Source organism: Polyodon spathula, chromosome 39 (assembly GCF_017654505.1).
Source record: "Polyodon spathula isolate WHYD16114869_AA chromosome 39, ASM1765450v1, whole genome shotgun sequence".
NCBI classification, from domain to species: domain Eukaryota; kingdom Metazoa; phylum Chordata; class Actinopteri; order Acipenseriformes; family Polyodontidae; genus Polyodon; species Polyodon spathula.
In genome coordinates, this window is record NC_054572.1 from 2521062 (window position 1) to 2538715 (window position 17654).

A 17654-nucleotide genomic window follows, 5' to 3' on the forward strand; every position below is an offset into this window, starting at 1 on the left:
CTGTTTTTAAATTGATTATTTAACAGAAACAGTGCAGTACTTTGGAATCAAAAATGAGGTCATACAGTATGCTGTGAGCTGCATATACACGAGTCTCATCTCATACAGTATGCTGTGAGCTGCATATACACGAGTCTCATCTCATACAGTATGCTGTGAGCTGCATATACACAAGTCTCATCTCATACAGTATGCTGTGAGCTGCATATACACGAGTCTCATCTCCTGCCACAGTAATCCTCTCAGCCTCCTATTGCATAGTAGCTTGAGCTTAGGTCAGGAATTCTGTTACAGTGCTAGGAGTCAATGGGTCAGGAATTCTGTTACAGGGTTAGGAGTCAATGGGTCAGGAATTCTGTTACAGTGTTAGGAGTCAGTGTGTTCAGGAATTCTGTTACAGTGTTAGGAGTCAATGGGTCAAGAATTCTGTTACAGTGCTAGGAGTCAATGGGTCAGGAATTTTGTTACAGTGTTAGGAGTCAATGGGTCAGGAATTCTATTACAGTGCTAGGATTCAATGTGTTCAGGAATTCTGTTACAGTGCTAGGAGTCAATGGGTCAGGAATTCTGTTACAGTGCTAGGATTCAATGTGTTCAGGAATTCTGTTACAGTGCTAGGAGTTAATGGGTCAGGAATTCTGTTACAGTGCTAGGAGTCAATGGGTCAGGAATTCTGTTACAGTGCTAGGAGTCAATGTGTTCAGGAATTCTGTTACAGTGCTAGGAGTCAATGGGTCAGGAATTCTGTTACAGTGCTAGGAGTCAATGTGTTCAGGAATTCTGTTATAGTGCTAGGAGTTAATGGCTCAGGAATTCTGTTACAGCGCTAGGAGTCAATGTGCTCAGGAATTCTGTTACAGTGCTAGGAGTCAGTGTGTTCAGGAATTCTGTTACAGTGCTAGGAGTCAATGTGTTCAGGAATTCTGTTACAGTGCTAGGAGTCAATGGGTCAGGAATTCTGTTACAGTGCTAGGAGTCAATGTGTTCAGGAATTCTGTTATAGTGCTAGGAGTTAATGGCTCAGGAATTCTGTTACAGCGCTAGGAGTCAATGTGCTCAGGAATTCTGTTACAGTGCTAGGAGTCAGTGTGTTCAGGAATTCTGTTACAGTGCTAGGAGTCAATGTGTTCAGGAATTCTGTTACAGTGCTAGGAGTCAATGGGTCAGGAATTCTGTTACAGTGCTAGGAGTCAATGTGTTCAGGAATTCTGTTATAGTGCTAGGAGTTAATGGCTCAGGAATTCTGTTACAGCGCTAGGAGTCAATGTGCTCAGGAATTCTGTTACAGTGCTAGGAGTCAGTGTGTTCAGGAATTCTGTTACAGTGCTAGGAGTCAATGTGTTCAGGAATAATGTTACAGTGCTAGGAGTCAATGTGTTCAGGCTAACAAGGTATAATTCATACTTCACAGTTTGACACATGACTCGTCAGTTCTCTTCCTGCTGTTTAAGCCACTAACTTACAAATCTTAAGTGATAACACGGACTGGCAGGGATGGCTCTTGTATCATATTCACTGTACTCTGAAATTAACCCAACCACCGTTTCTCTCACATTAAGAAAAATGTACCAGTTCTGCGACAGTCTCTATTGGGAATGTCATCTTGGTCTTGTAGTGCCCCCTTGTGGCACTTGCCATGAACTTCAGGAACGGTTACACATAATAAAGCATTGACCACCTGCTAAGTTTGCATCATTCTTTTGCAAAGTGAAAAATCGAAACTGCTGATGTTACAGAACTAGCTTTTAAACAGGAGTGCATGAATGAACCTCCTGGGCTATTTATATGAAGCTTTTTAACATTCCACATTTAGTTTTCTGTTTAGAAAAAAAAGGTGGTAACCTGTTGGTAAATTTTTTAAGAGTCTGGCACCCAGTCCCTGGTGAGAGTAATTTTAGGTCACTGGGAGAGTTTCCTTTTTTGTTGTTTCCTTCTTTTTGTTGTGTGAATGGAAGCCATTACCATGTGGATCCAGGACTCTGAGCTCACAGAGAGACAGCAAGCTGCAGTGGGCCCAGCCCCTCGAACCGTGCTACAGCATGGGAACCACAGGCACAGGAAGGCAGGGTTCACCTCTTCAGACTAGAGGGCCCTTCTCCCCATGCAATGCTCGCTCGCTCACTCTCTCTCTCTCTCTCTCTCTCTCTCTCTCTCTCTCTGTATATAAAGTACTGTTGAGCAAGTTGCTATAATATTTTTCTGAGCCACTGCACTTTTCAATAGCACTTTTTCAAAGGCTCAGTGTTGCAATCAGCAGGAGGGAAGATTGATTAGCATTTGATTAGCATTCCCTCAGACCCCTGAGCTTCATTTTCGAAGAATGAGGAAGCAGCAGCAGAGAGGACGGTCACACAGACAGCCAGTGTGTGCCTCCAGAGACAAAGTGTCAGCTGGGTGTCTAAATGCAATACAAAGCAATCGTGGGTGCCCTGTGCTGATAGAAGAAGCTATTCAGAGCTCTGAGAAGCTGCTACTTTTATTAAAGTCAAGCCAAAAGCACTAAGCAGCGCTCAATCCCATTCACTGAAACAGGCTGCTGGCCGGATTGAAGAATAAAGGGTTAATCACACAACGAGAGGCATCTCTGACAATGTCGACCCAAGGGACTTTTTCGACCTGAAAAAAGAAACAAGGACCAGGGGTCACAAATGGAGATTAGACAAAGGGGCATTCAGAACAGAAAATAGGAGGCACTTTTTTACACAGAGAATCGTGAGGGTCTGGAATCAACTCCCCAGTAATGTTGTTGAAGCTGACACCCTGGGATCCTTCAAGAAGCTACTTGATGAGATTCTGGGATCAATAAGCTACTAACAACCAAACGAGCAAGATGGGCCAAATGGCCTCCTCTCGTTTGTAAACTTTCTTATTCATGTTCATGATCCCAAATCCTGTTCTGCTGCAATTACACTACAAACGTCACAAGGGGTCCCATTGACAGCACAGCGGCAGGGGAATCTCTGTGTCACTCTGGGATTTTTAGAATAACACTGAGAATGTTAAAGCACGCGCAGCTTGGATCCCTAGGGCACCACTTTATTTTTAGTAGTAAATCTTTAGAAAATCTGATAATAGCTCTCCACAGCTTGAAGGCACAATCAGGTCATTCCATTCTGAAAGGGAAATTCTATCTTTGGCAAATTGTTCTCATGAAGCACACCTGTTTCTATTTTTATCCCAGTCACTCTGAATATAGCAGAGGTACTGAAACACTATGCCTGAGCTCAGCTTCCTTCTGACTGCTTGAGAAAGCCCACTGCTACACAACCGGGAGCTTTCCTCAGCACTGGAGACACACACTTTAGAAATGCCTTTCTTGTAAATATTAGCACTATTATCCGCTTGCTTACATTATCCCTTCGTATTTATTTATGTAGCTTGTTTGCTTATTTAGTAGCTGATTTATTATTTTAAATATTTGTTCAGGAAACTGCAATAAGATGAAATCAGTCCTCTTGCCTGTCGTCTAATTGAGTATATCTCCTGGTAGCTGTCTTAGAGATAATACAAACAACCTGCACACAACTCTGGACACAGGGTAGCATTCTGTAAGATTGCTCTTAGCAGCCAGAAAAACCCAGAGAGCCAGAGAGACAGAGAGAGTAGTTTTCATTTGGCAGTGAATGCACCCATGCTCCCTGTTCATATTAGACTACAAGAAGCTCTGTATTAACATATTCACAGTACAGACATGCTTTATAAGTTATAACAACTATAAACAGAAATACTGTGCTGTCATATTTAGCTTCATCTCAAGGTTATCTATAATGGTACTATTACTATAATAATAATGTTTATATAGCGCCTTTCATAGTGGACCACCATCACAAAGCACTTTACAAGATACAAGACTAGGGCGTGTGAACTATGCATCAGCTGCAGAGTCACTTACAACACTGTCTCACCCCAAAGACGGAGCACAGGTGACTTGCTCAGGGTCACACAGCGAGTGAGCTGGGATTTGAAGCGGGGACCTCCTGGTTACAAGCCCTTCTCTTTAACCACTGGACTACACAGCCTCCTATATGAACAATAATAATAATAATAATAATAATAATAATAATAATAATAATAATAATAATAATAATAATAATAATAATAATAATAATAATAGAATTATTAGACTCTTTAAATATGTACTACTGATGCTATTTTCATTTGATACAATCAACTGAAACATACCACAAAGAAAGAAAGAAAGAAAGAAAAAGAAAAAGAAAGAAAGAAAGAAAGAAAGAAAGAGAAAAAGTCTGGCTGAATGCCAATGTAATTCCTATTAATGTCCACAAGGTGGCCTAAATGTCCTGTCACTTTTCCCAAAAGAAGCAGCGCTTTGGTTGCTTGGTTTTGCAGGAGTGACAGGGAGCAGTGAAGCGAACTTGGTTTCTAGGGAGCAGCAGACACAGCCCAGTTACTCTGCGGTGCAGAAGGAGGAGGAGGGTGGGCAATCAGCTAAACTAAAGCCAAGAAAGAAATATATACTGGATTTGTGTTTTTGGTTTTGATCAAAACATTTAGTTGCATGGTGTTTAAAAAAAACCCAACTCTCTTAGGTTGGAGTTTATAAGTAAAAAAAAAAAAAAAAAAAAACATGTTTAAAAGCTTAGCGGTGTTACTGGTGTTGTCGATTACAGGGCTGGAACCCACGTATATTCCATCGAAAGGCAAACATCTCGATGCAAGGATATTTAGGCACACAGATGAAGAGGCAGCGGTAAGACCACAACGAGGCAAGTTTGCAGGTGCGTTTCTGAGCTCGCCTGAACAATTAAACGCCGTTGGACCAGAACCTGTTTTAAATGCCGATGCTGAAGCCGAAACAAGGCGCTTGGAAGACGGGAATCGCCTTCAGTTAAAAGAGAACATGATTGTCAGAAGACACCCCCGAGGGGCAAATGCTGACAAACTTAGTGAGGGTGGGGGGCAACGAGGTCCCCTGCGGTACCCCCGACCCATCGACACGACGAACTACTTCACCACGCCTAACCAGGCTTTGTTGATTCCTCATACCAGCCAGCCCACAGGTAACGAGGAACCGTTAGACCTTTCCAAAGCCAAGGCTGACGCACCCGACAACGCGAACGGGAGCTCCACGAAGAGGAAGCGGACCCACATTCACAACCCGCTGTACCCCGTCACAGAGAGCTCGTACAGCGCCTACGCGGTGATGCTCCTCTCGCTGATTGTCTTCGCCATCGGGATCATCGGGAACCTGTCTGTGATGTGCATCGTCTGGCATAACTACTACTTGAAGAGCGCCTGGAACTCCATCCTCGCCAGCCTGGCGTTCTGGGACTTCGTGGTCCTGTTCTTCTGCCTGCCGGTGGTGATCTTCAACGAGCTCACCAAAACCAGGCCCCTGGGAGATGCGTCGTGCAGGATTGTGCCTTACCTGGAGGTGAGTGAGCTGAACTATCTGTGCACAGCATGCATGCATACAGCTACAAAACTGTGGCCATAGCTGATGCAGACACACACGCACACACACTTTTTTTCTGAAGGAGTGCATGTTTCCATGTGCAGTTAAAGTCATTCCCCTACCTGTGTTTAGCTTCAGCGTCTCCTGTATAAAACCCTTCTGCTACAAGAAGAGCAGGAACATTAATTTTAGGCTTATAAAGGGGCATGTAAACAGACAGGACCGTCAGGGCAGTTTCCACAGTGCAACACAGCAGAGTGCTGCTAAGGTCACAGCCTGCAATAGACATGCCATTGGTGCCTCTAAGAATCAGACATCCCTTCCTATTCTATTGTGCGCACAAAAGCACTGCTCTTGTTCTCGTTCCATTTTAGGATATTTTATATTGCACTAAACCAGCCCATCTTACCTCATCACTAGTTTTCTAATGGTGAAACTGCAACTGAATTAAGATTTGAGACTTGTGAGAGGTCCATTGTGTTTGCATGCATTCATCTTTGATTCTGTAGCGAGTGCTCCCAGCTTGGTTGGATTCTGACTGCAATGAAAGCAAAAGAGACATAAATGGTCCCCAATCAAGAAGCAATTGGAAGCAGTCAACCTAAAATCCCATAGTAGATGCTGAGAAAGTAAAGGAAAGGCCTGGCTTCAGCTCCTCCTGTGTGAGGCTTTACTCCTCGCTCTGTCTCAGCACTTTCATTTCAGCACAAGAGTGTGACCACAGTAAATGAATAGAGAAATAGCACCGGGGATGCGATCAAGCACAGACTGCTTCAGCAAAGACACGACACACACAGGAAAGGGGGTTCACTTTATTCAGCTCCATGGCAAAGTTATAACACTAAAGAAAAAAAGGTTCTTCTTATTGCTGCTGAATAGAAATAGTTTGTGTTAAATGCATGTGGAAAACAACATTTTCTCTCCCTACCGGATTCCTTTCCTCTCCCCAGGTGACCTCGCTGGGCGTGACCACCTTCAGTCTGTGTGCGCTGGGAATAGACCGCTTCCACGCCGCCACCAGCACCCAGCCCAAGTCTCGCCCCATTGAGCCATGCCGGACCATCTTTGCCAAGCTGGCTGTCATCTGGGTGGGGTCCATGATCTTGGCGGTGCCCGAGGTGCTCCTGTGGCAGCTCAGCCAGGACCCATCCCCCCTGACAGGCGTGTTGGTGGACTCCTGCACCATGAAGCCCTCCGTCAACCTCCCCGAGTCCATCTACTCCCTGGTGCTGACCTACCATGATGCCCGCATGTGGTGGTACTTTGGCTGCTACTTCTGCCTGCCGATCCTCTTCACCCTGGCCTGCCAGCTGATCACCCGCAGGATCCGGGGGCCAGGGGGCAAGAAGCCGGAGGGCAGGGGTTCCCCGAAAAAACAACACGCGCAGTGCGACAGCCAGCTCAACTGCACCGTGGTGGGGCTGGCCGTCATCTACGGGGCCTGCACCCTCCCTGAGAACATCTCCAACATCGTCCTGGCCTACCTGTCGGGGGAGGTGCCCCGCTCCACCAGCGAGCTGCTCGGCCTCATCGACCACTTCTTTCTGTTCTTCAAGTCGTCCGTGACGCCGGTGCTGCTGCTGTGTGTCTGCAAGCCTCTGGGACAAGCCTTCATGGACTGCTGCTGCTGCTGCTGCGAGGACTGTGGCCCCGACTCCTCACCAGGAGAGGGGCCCGACAGCAAGCTCAGCACCACCGAGATGTCCTCCTCCATCTTCTTCGACAAGCCCAAGGGGGCCTCCTCCATCCTGGCCATCGGGACTCCCTGTTAACTGTTCATAGGGATCATCTAGAGGGTCGTACCGGAGCCCGCACCCCCCTGATATTCGCAGCCTACCTTACAAAGTCAAGCATGGCAGCCCTTGTTAACTGAGCATACAGAAAGAGAGGAATTAGCAAGGGTGTGAAGAGAGCAGAAGGAAGTCCAGTGCAGATTCCTCGCTGCCACACCACAATTACAGACAGTTCTTGAGTTTGACAGATCTGGCCCATGGACAGGTATAATCTTTCCCCCAGTAGTCTAGTAAGCAAGCTGTGTTTTAGGCACCTTTAGTAGCTTAACGTTATCAACTGATGTTTATAACCTCCCGCTGCTGCAAGTAGAGCAGGGATAAGGGTCTGTTTGAATGAGATGAGCAGCAGCAGCAGATCTACATGCTGCCCCACTGCCTTCCAAGTCGTCCCCCTTATTATTAATGGGATCATCAGACACAGGGGAGAGATGTTACCTGCAATATCTACATGCTTGTGCCGTTATGATTTGCAATCCTGATCGCAGAACTTTTTTGTAGTTGGTTGGAACGGAGGACGGTGTGATAGTTAAACAGTGCAGATAATTGTTTTTTTCTCTGGACATGTTGTGGTTATAGGAGAGAGTTGTAGTGTTTTTCGTTAATAATAAAAGCAGGTTTACTTTAATAGTTCTTTATATTAACATGACAGTAACTACCAGTAATGCCAGTTTGTAACGGTCTGTTCTTTCCTTTCCTCCATCCTAACCTATTCATTATAAACGTCTATTACACAAGAACAGAAGAATCTGTTCAATATTTCAAAGACTAAGAGAAATGACACACAACTAACCTCAATATTACCAGTTAATATACCAGGATCTTTTTTGGGTAACGATTAAAAAAAAAAAAAAGACATATATTCATATTTAAAGTGCGTGCTACATATTTAAATACATATACATTTAGTCCCTTCAGATCTGTAAACATGGGTAGCATCGGATTAATAATAATAATAATAATAATAATAATAATAATAATAATAATAATAATAATAATAATAATAATAATAATACCTTCATTGCTCATTTCTTGTAAAGATACCGATATATCTGAATTTTGTTCATCGTTGTTTTCTTTTGAAACTTCTGTAGTTACATGAAAATAATTGTTACTTGTTCTTTTGACTGGAAACGAGTAGCCATGGCAACTAATAAATCAGTGAGATTGGCGGGGTATGGGGATTTGTAGTTTTGAATGTGTGATTAACAGAAACATTAAAAATTCACGTTTATTTTGTATAGTCAACCTTTAGGAATTTCTAGTGGCACACGTGCGTCTAAATTAAAATGTACGTTTGAGCAAGCATATTTTTAGTTGGATATTCAACCAGATTTAGTCGCACTGTAGAGCCCTGTTATGTCGTTTTGTTTCCAATTTAGTTCCTGAGAGGAATCATTACCGCAGTTCTTATTATTGAGGTGTACTTGCCGCTGGCTGGGTTATTGTTTCCTTTAAAACATTGATATCCTGTCAGTTAAGAAAAGGCTTCATGCAAAAACTTGTTTTAACGTTGTCTTTATTATGCCGGTCAGAGACCCCCACTTAAAACTGTATCGTCATATTTACTACATTTTCCTTAAATTCTCAAATTAATAAATCGAAATCCAGTGGACTGTCAGTGTTTATTTAGGCCTGCTGTTTTTGAGCTTCAGTGATTATGGAAAACATGTTTTTTTTTGTTTTTATTCAACACAAAATGGCATGGCAAGACACATGTGGAAACTAGAGCTCTTGTGTTATTGTTGTTACATTTTCTTAATAAAACATTTGTAAACGATGGGTCAATGCGTGCCGCTGTTCTTTAGTAATGAGCAACACACAGAGGTTTGGGTTCATGGCTGGAGATGAGATTCTGCATGTACTGGAAAAGCCTTCAGTTAACATTCTAAAAGCTCAAACTTTTGTCCCACAATGCTCAGCTGCTTGCACACCCACAGCGCTGCATCTGGATTCCTGCGGACCTGCTTTCATTGTTTTCCCTCTCTCTCTGAGGCTCTGTCTGGACTCCCACTCTGAATATCAATGCTTAGGAGCAGGAGTGGGGTTGCTTGGTTACTAATTCAAGTTTATCTCTTGAAAGGTTAGCCAAGTGTGCAACACCCACCGCTTTCTCTCGGACACGTTGCCATGGCAGTGAGGCCCCCAATTCTTCTCCCAACAGAGAAAGATAAGTCTTTGTACTGACCCCCCCACCCACAGACCTGTTATAGGGGGGGCAGTGAGTGCTTATCGGACCCTGAGAAACACAAGAGCTTGTTTAAAGTGACAGCTCCGTGTTTGTGAAACACTCATTTGGACTGATCACGTGTATTAAGAGCTGTCCTAATGCTGGCTCTAGAGCCTTGCATGGCTCATTGACATCTACCCTTTTGATTAAGAGCTGTTTTAACAGTTGTCTTTGGTAGAAATTGAAGTCAGAATGCAATCTTTTTTAATGGCAATGTCATAATGGATTCACAGTGTGCATTGGTTATGATATCATCGCTATGTCATAATAGCTATGGTTCCTCTAGCAGGGCTAATCTCCAAAGAGTAACAGAGTTTAAATAACAGTGCAGTGCAACGCTTGCAGACCGGACTGGATTCAGAACTACAGGAGCCGAGGCTTGGAGCAGTAAACAAGCACCCAGTCCATGCAGTTGTTCATTAAACAAGACATAGCACAATGCATTAGGGCTGCCCAGCAAACAATGAGTGCCACAGTTTATGAGCGAGTAAATAAGTGGGCAGGGAGGGGAGGCATTTCAAATCTTTCTTACCTGAGGGGGGTAGAGCATTTCTGTGTATGGAGATTTCATTATATGTAAGATAGAGGACTTAGTTCTATGTAAGGTAGAGGTTTTAATTTACAATGTTGATTAGTTATTGTCATTATCAATTATAATTAATAAAGTGTAATTAAGACAGAAATGAGACTCATGAGTTAAACTGTATTCCATTTATTGATTCCAAGACTCAATGCACAAATGCATAAGAACAGATTAACATCAGACATGTTAAAAATGGTCACTAGGTTCAAAACAATAGTTAGATAATCAGCCATATTACTTTCCCATCGGGAGTACCACTGGGCACACCCTAACCCTAAAACTAACACTAACATTAGCCCTAAACCCTAACCCTAACCCTAACCCTAAACCCGAACCACAACTCTAACCCTAACCCTGACATTAACCATAAACCCTAACCAAACAACACTGGCACTAACCCTAACCCTAACCACAACTCTAACCCTAACCACAACCCTAACACTAACCTTAACCAAAACCCTAACACTAAACCCTAACCCTAACCAAAACCCTAACCCTAACCAAAACCCTAACACTAACCCTAAACCCTAACCAAAATCCTAACCCTAACCCTGACATTAACCATAAACCCTAACCAAAACCCTAACCACAACCCTAACACTAACCCTAAACCCTAACCACAACCCTAACCCTAAACCCTAACCATAACCCTCAGCACAGTTTTCACACCCTCAGCAGTGTTCGTACCCTCAGAACAGTGTTCACACCCTCAGCACAGTGTTCATACCCTCAGCAGTGTTAATACCCTCAGCACAGTGCTCATACTCTCAGCAGTGTTCACACCCTCAGCACAGTGTTCATACTCTCAGCAGTGTTCACACCCTCAGCACAGTGTTCATACCCTCAGCACAGTGTTAATACCCTCAGCACAGTGCTCATACTCTCAGCAGTGTTCACACCCTCAGCACAGTGTTCATACCCTCAGCAGTGTTAATACCCTCAGCACAGTGCTCATACTCTCAGCAGTGTTCACACCCTCAGCACAGTGTTCATACCCTCAGCAGTGTTCACACCCTCAGCAGTGTTCACACCCTCAGCACAGTGCTCATACTCTCAGCAGTGTTCACACCCTCAGCACAGTGTTCATACCCTCAGCAGTGTTAATACCCTCAGCACAGTGCTCATACTCTCAGCAGTGTTCACACCCTCAGCACAGTGTTCATACCCTCAGCAGTGTTCACACCCTCAGCAGTGTTCATACTCTCAGCACAGTGTTTCTCAACATTACTTTTATCACACTCTTACCACCTCTTATTCCATATCCTACTATTCTGTAGATTTTGCAAAGTTGGCTTGCAACATGCTTTTGCAACAGCTGAGCTAAATGCACCAGCATGGACTTTACATTTCCCCTTATAGGTCACTGAGCAGAAGTTATAGTTCACAGTACAAACTCTCTTATACAGTCCAGTTGGTGTACATGGTCATATTAATAATTTCCTACACAGCAGAGAAGTGGTGTAGTTTACAGACAAGAGGATGTTCTGTTGTGGTACAACAGCGTATTAAGAATTGTGGTAGTCCCAGGCATTACCAGCACCCCCAGAAAGGTCTCTGACTACGACTTGTTCTTCAGCATTTTACAAAAGCAATACATCATTTAATTGAACTGTATTTATTTGTTACAGTGAATTTTGCAATGCACCTGCAGCTGCCCAGTGAAATGCAACACCGCTCCTGCCTTCAACAATCATTTCAAGCCTCGCTTTTCAAGTGCGTTTGCTTGCTGCTGGATTTTATTGATTTAACAGATGACTCTTGGAACAAGCTGCTTCCAATTACTCCCCAGGGCCCATGCTTACAGGGGAGGCACCTCTGATTCCAAGTACCGCAGCCCTTCTGCAGTAGCGGGCTCTGGGTGAAGTCACCCCCATCGACGGTTCAGTCATTGTGGACTAATGTGACTCGGGAGCCTCACAATCCCACCATCTCACTCAGTCTGGCAGTGACTACACAGCAGCTTGTTACCCTTGAGACGGTTCCAGCGCAAGGACAATGTTTGTCTTGTTTCATTCCCGGGGGTGGGAGGAGGGGGCAGGAGAATAGGGTCTGTGAAGAGAATCCAGTGCTGTGTAGCCATGGAGAGAGCCTAGGAGTGAAGTCCAGCTTATTGAAGCATGCAAACAGCTCCGATAATGGAAACTCAGAAACACAAACACTACGCTTTGTACCCCCCTCCCTGGCTTCATTTGCATCAGCAGGAAGTTTTAAAGGCATGCTACAAAATTAAAGAAGGAAGCTTTTCGAAATGGGGCAAAGCCAGCGCTTGTGACGGGTGCACTCACACTTGGAGTAGCTTAACATAACCGAGCTCATCTCACGCATGCAATGCACAGCTATCATCTCCTTAGAGCACAGTTGTTAGCTTTCATTCAGCACTGGCTTCTCGTCTGGGGCAAGTGCTCCAGGCCCTGCTGTGCTGGGAACTCGCCAAGATCCACTGATCACCATAATCAACATCTATTCAAAGGCGGCCGGTAGGTGGGAGGGCTGGCAAAAGTAAGGCATGGCAACTTATAAGCATGAGCAAATAAGAATTAGCAAACCTCACACTTCCACATAGAGTTCTAAAGACATGGAACCATGAGTTCTGAGGATCTCCAAACACACCAAGACCCAGAAAACTAAGGCAGTCCTGAATGACGGGAACACATCCAGTACAGAGGAGCATGTGGACTCTGTGTTCATGCATGCAGGTCTTTGGCAACGTGCTCGTAGTGCTGCAGAGGTGAAAACCATACACACAGGCCAAACCCAAGAGACACTATGGAAGCATCTGGCGTAGTTACAGATGAATGAGTGCCGGGCCAATGCAGGACCCAGTTTAAACACGTGTGCTGTAACCAAGCCCCCTTTAACCCTTTCAGCCTTGAATTATTTTGGTCGAGCTGAAGAATGCACAAGGAAGTCCTTTATTGAGTATACATGAGAATGTTACCTCAGACTGGGAGCTAGGAGTCTCGTGAGGTGCTAAGGACTGAAAGGGTTCATTTGTACCCAGATCCGGCAACTGGAACCATTTAAAACCTTTGTCAGCTTGAGGTGACTTACCTACTGGTAGCGATGGCGACAGCCTTGGAAGGTTTAGTAAATTTTAAAGGCAAGCTTCAAATTGTAATCTCAAGATCCACTCATCACCAGAAGAAACTATACAGTGCACTACAGAAGGCCAACACATCACAACTTGAATTCCTTAAGTTTTAACCTTAATTTAATTGAAAAGCACTACTTGTGTTATTATGAACGCTCATGGTGTGTGTGGCTCTGGTGTGTTATTTCAGCCCCACCCTGCATACAGATGCAGACTGCTTTTGTTCTCCTGCCTGACAGAGGAATACAGAGATGAGGTCCATATACCTAAACATCAATGCTGGAACCTGCTGTTCTATGAGACTGACTCTACACTGCCCTAAACAGCAATGCTGGAACCTGCTGTTTTATGAGACTGACTAACACTACCCTAGACAGCAATGCTGGAACCTGCTGTTATATGAGACTAACACTGCCCTAGACAGTAATGCCTCCTCTACATTGCCTGCCAGCTCATAACTTTATTGGCTGCTGTTTGTTTGCTCACAATGAAGAGCCTGACGTTTATGAGCTTACAAACAGCACCTAAAGTGCACAAACAATTGGTTTCATTGCACCATCGACACTACAGCCTGCTGACGGCCAGAGTTTTCACTTGTCAGGTATGAAACCAGCAGTGCCAGCTCCCAGAGGGGTTCGGATACTAAGTGAACAGTGTGTCAAATAACGAGTCTTTACCCAAAGGTTTAGTACTTTTACTGCTGTGATAGTCCACAAAGTGGGCACGTTTGTACTGTATACTGTACTGTGCATGAAAGAAAAAGGAACAAGCAAATCAATCAATCAGTTATCCCCCTGGTTTCAGACCCAAGCTGCGTTCTTCACAGGACAGTGCTGTCAGGGCTGTGCACCCAGTTCTTTCCCTGGACCCTGGAGCTTGCCTGTGCCATTCTGAGAGGCAGGCTGGCAAAGCAGCACTGGGTCAAGATGAAGAGCTTCCAACAATACCTCAGCTGGAACTGCCGGGCCCAGGAAGAGAGGGGACAGGCTGAGGAATCACATTCGTTATGGGAGCAAAAAGCAAAAGCAAAGATTAGTGTGGCATGACCCTCAGACTCGTCACGTGGGTAAAAATCATTTCTGTGTTAACACAGCCAGAGAGAGAAATAAAAAACTATTAAAAGAATTACTGGAAATACAAAAATAATATTAACAGAATTACTGGAAATGCATGCTTATTAATTACTAATAAATCGCAGAGCATCACAGAGCACTATAATTGATTTGTCTTTGTGAAAGTAAAATTTAAAGTACAACCAGTACTGTGCTGTTTTATAAAGAATTGACCACATGATATTTGTGTACTGTAGGACCATAACACAGGTAAAAAGAATCCAGCATCTTTCTAGAAAGGCAACTAGCCTCGTCTCGATGACAAACAGGGAGATAATGAGTGGGGAACGCTGTTCTTTTGAGTTACTTATTTATAATTGCATTGTACCTTCAAAATTCTAACAAGATGAGAAAGGAGTCAGACAGCTCGGTAACCATAGAAACACTGATATGGCGACTGCTTCATTCCCAGGTGCTGCCGCTGCTAATTCAATCTAGCTATTGGAAGTAATTAGGTTGTAATTTGAAAGAGCAGTGAAAGAGTCGAGAAAGCGCTCGGAATGCATTAAACTCAAATATTGTTAAAGGACTCAAAATGAGCTATATTAACTGAATTGCCATTGAAGAAAAGGGAGGTGAACAATTAAAGACTTCATTAATGGAGTGAATTGGTCTGCCTGGAACCTGTCGATTTTAATTGAAGAGTACCAGCAGTTATTAAATTAACTCTGAAAGGGACACGGCGCGGCCAAGTCGTCACACACTGCATCAACACTGCAGTCTGATTGAATTATCTTCTCCAACAGAGAATTATGAAAACTATACTTTGGGAAGGTACAGAATTGTGTTTGCCGAAAAGCTGATGTGAAATGTAAAAGGGTGTGTGCCATACTTTGTTTTCTAACAAAGTGGTCTAGTTTAACATGCGATGAGAGTAACTGAATAACTAAACAGAAAGAGATACCACGGTGAGCTATTGAATTACAGAAGAGATGCTGGAATTTTGTTTAAAAAAAAAACCCAAAAAAACTTTTGTACCGTATTTTATTTACAAGCTTTGAGATATAACGGTGTTTTGTGCAAGTGTTTCCTTTGTGATCTTCAGCTTGATGCTAACAGAGTTAACCCATTACACGCTTTTGTTATCTTCAATTGGTATTTAAACACCAATGCCATATGAAACAGTCACCACACAAGACAACATTGTCTCTCTCTGATGGTGTACTTTGCAGGTTACTCACTGCCATCTAGTGACAGAAGCAGAGAACTACGTGCATTGTTTTTTTTTGTGCTTGTTTTGTGCAGCACCTCGGCTTTCTTCTTTGGCTCCATTGAAAAGTCCTCCTAAATGTGTATGAAGGACACGAGGAAGACAAACCCACAGCATGACCCTCATCTTTGCTTGCATGTTAAAAAAAATAAATGCTCTCGTGTGTGGGAACCCGTTTGTTTATTTACCACATTAAATTATGTTAAGGTAACAACAGAAGCAGTACAGTGCGCCCCCTGCATACATAGAAACAGGAGTTCAAACACAGTCGTCTTCATGGCTGTTGTCGGGTACTGTCTGTCTTTGATTTTCTGACGTACAGAAACACACAATACAGCTTCTTTCATAATAGTAGACCACAATATTATTCATAATTTAAACAAAATGCAAGAGTGTGTGTATATATATGTTATTAAATGGAATAACACTATATATAATACACTACTGGGAACCTCTGAGGTTCCCACACACACAGCCCTGCATGATGCCAGGAGGTCTGCACTGTTCCCAGTGTATAGCGCCTAGCACTCCTGCAGTGGCTGGCAGAGATGCCTTTGTATTTACACTCTGGATTTCCAGCTCGGATCACTGTGCGTGGGCTTTGACATTAACAAGATGTGCAAAAAAAAAAAAAGTACTCGTACTCTTTATTTAAAGATCTGACACTTCCTCAGAAGTGTTTCTACTTCCTTCTCAGCTCTCTGAACACAGCTGCATGCATCCCCATGAGCTTTTAATAAACAGAGCCCCGTGGAACTCCACATGGGATTACTGATCCTCCCCGTGGAAATCCACGTGGGATTACTGATCCTCCCTGTGGAACTCCACGTGGGATTAATGCTCCTCCCCGTGGAACTCCACATGGGATTCCTGCTCCTCCCCGTGGAACTCCACATGGGATTACTGATCCTCCCCGTGGAAATCTACGTGGGATTCCTGCTCCTCCCCGTGGAACTCCACGTGGGATTACTGATCCTCCCCATGGGATTCCTGCTCCTCCCCGTGGAACTCCACGTGGGATTACAGATCCTCCCTGTGGAACTCCACATGGGATTACTGATCCTCCCTGTGGAACTCCACATGGGATTAATGCTCCTCCCTGTGGTTTGGTGGCCTTCGGAATTGACTGCAGTACAGGTCCACAGAACAGTATACCAGCCGCTGCATGTCAACAGCAGCTGAACCGCTGTTACCTACATGTCATATATGTGAAGAGGCCAAACACATGCTTCAGAGAAAGGGGAGGGGGGGGGGGGGGGGTCGCTTGATACAGGCTGCATCGCCAATTAAAAATGAATGACTGATGACTAACCAAAAGGTAGCAAGGGGGTAAAAGTAATTGCTTTTGCCAAGGAAATCATTTAAAGGCTACATACCACACTACTACCATCTAGTGGACGAACAAAACATACATACATACATACATACATCTCACACACACTTTCATAATGCCATTGAGGGAAGGGACACAATGCAACTTTCAGATAAAACACGGGGAACGTTAAAGATAATCTTCACATAACCCCTTCCTATTCCTTCCAGTAATGCGAGACGCAACAGAGCAGTATTAATGCCAGAAACAGGTTAATTTCCAGATCATCCAGTCCTAACCTGGTTAATGCTATAAAACTACTCTGGGGAGACTGAATGCCACCACGGCACTCTGAACAGACCAAGACATACCGGCGCCCGCAGGACCCGCCCCACCCACCCCACACAGCTGCCAGGATATTCCGGCACGTCTACTGCCCGACAGACCTTGCATGCCATTGCTGCAGGCTGTTAATGCTGTTGCTAAGCTGCGCTGCATAAATCATTAGGTGCCCGAACAGAGCCATAAAGATTCCCATTGCTAGCTGCTTGAGCCTTTAACTAAGACGTGACTTGTCTGTGAAAGCCTGAGCGTCACCAGCTCTCAGCCAACACCACTGCTATGCAACGGGAGTCTTCCCTTCTGAAATGATAGGATCACATTTCAAACACAGAGACCCATCTGCAATACCAAGCACCTCTCGTCTACCGAGGAATCGGAATACCCTTCCGCGGGGCAAGAGCGGTTACAAGGATCTGTTTGAATGCCCCTTTTCCCCCCGATCCTGCACAACCAGGTTAAATACAAAATCAGTTTTAGTTACTACTGAGCACAATAATCACCACATACCTTTGTATCACTTACACATTCTTAATGATTTGGTTTAAAGTTGCTATATACAAGAAAG

At 44.2% G+C, this 17654-nt stretch overlaps 1 protein-coding gene across 1 annotated transcript; it reads left to right on the plus strand.

Moving 5' to 3' along the window:
• Positions 1 to 4409: 4409 nt before the first annotated feature.
• Positions 4410 to 8118, plus strand: LOC121304640 (G-protein coupled receptor 37-like 1). Its single transcript, XM_041235888.1, has 2 exons — positions 4410 to 5398; positions 6370 to 8118. The coding sequence occupies exons 1-2, from the start codon at positions 4592 to 4594 to the stop codon at positions 7189 to 7191; spliced, it is 1629 nt and encodes a 542-aa protein (XP_041091822.1). The 5' UTR covers positions 4410 to 4591; the 3' UTR covers positions 7192 to 8118.
• Positions 8119 to 17654: the final 9536 nt, after the last annotated feature.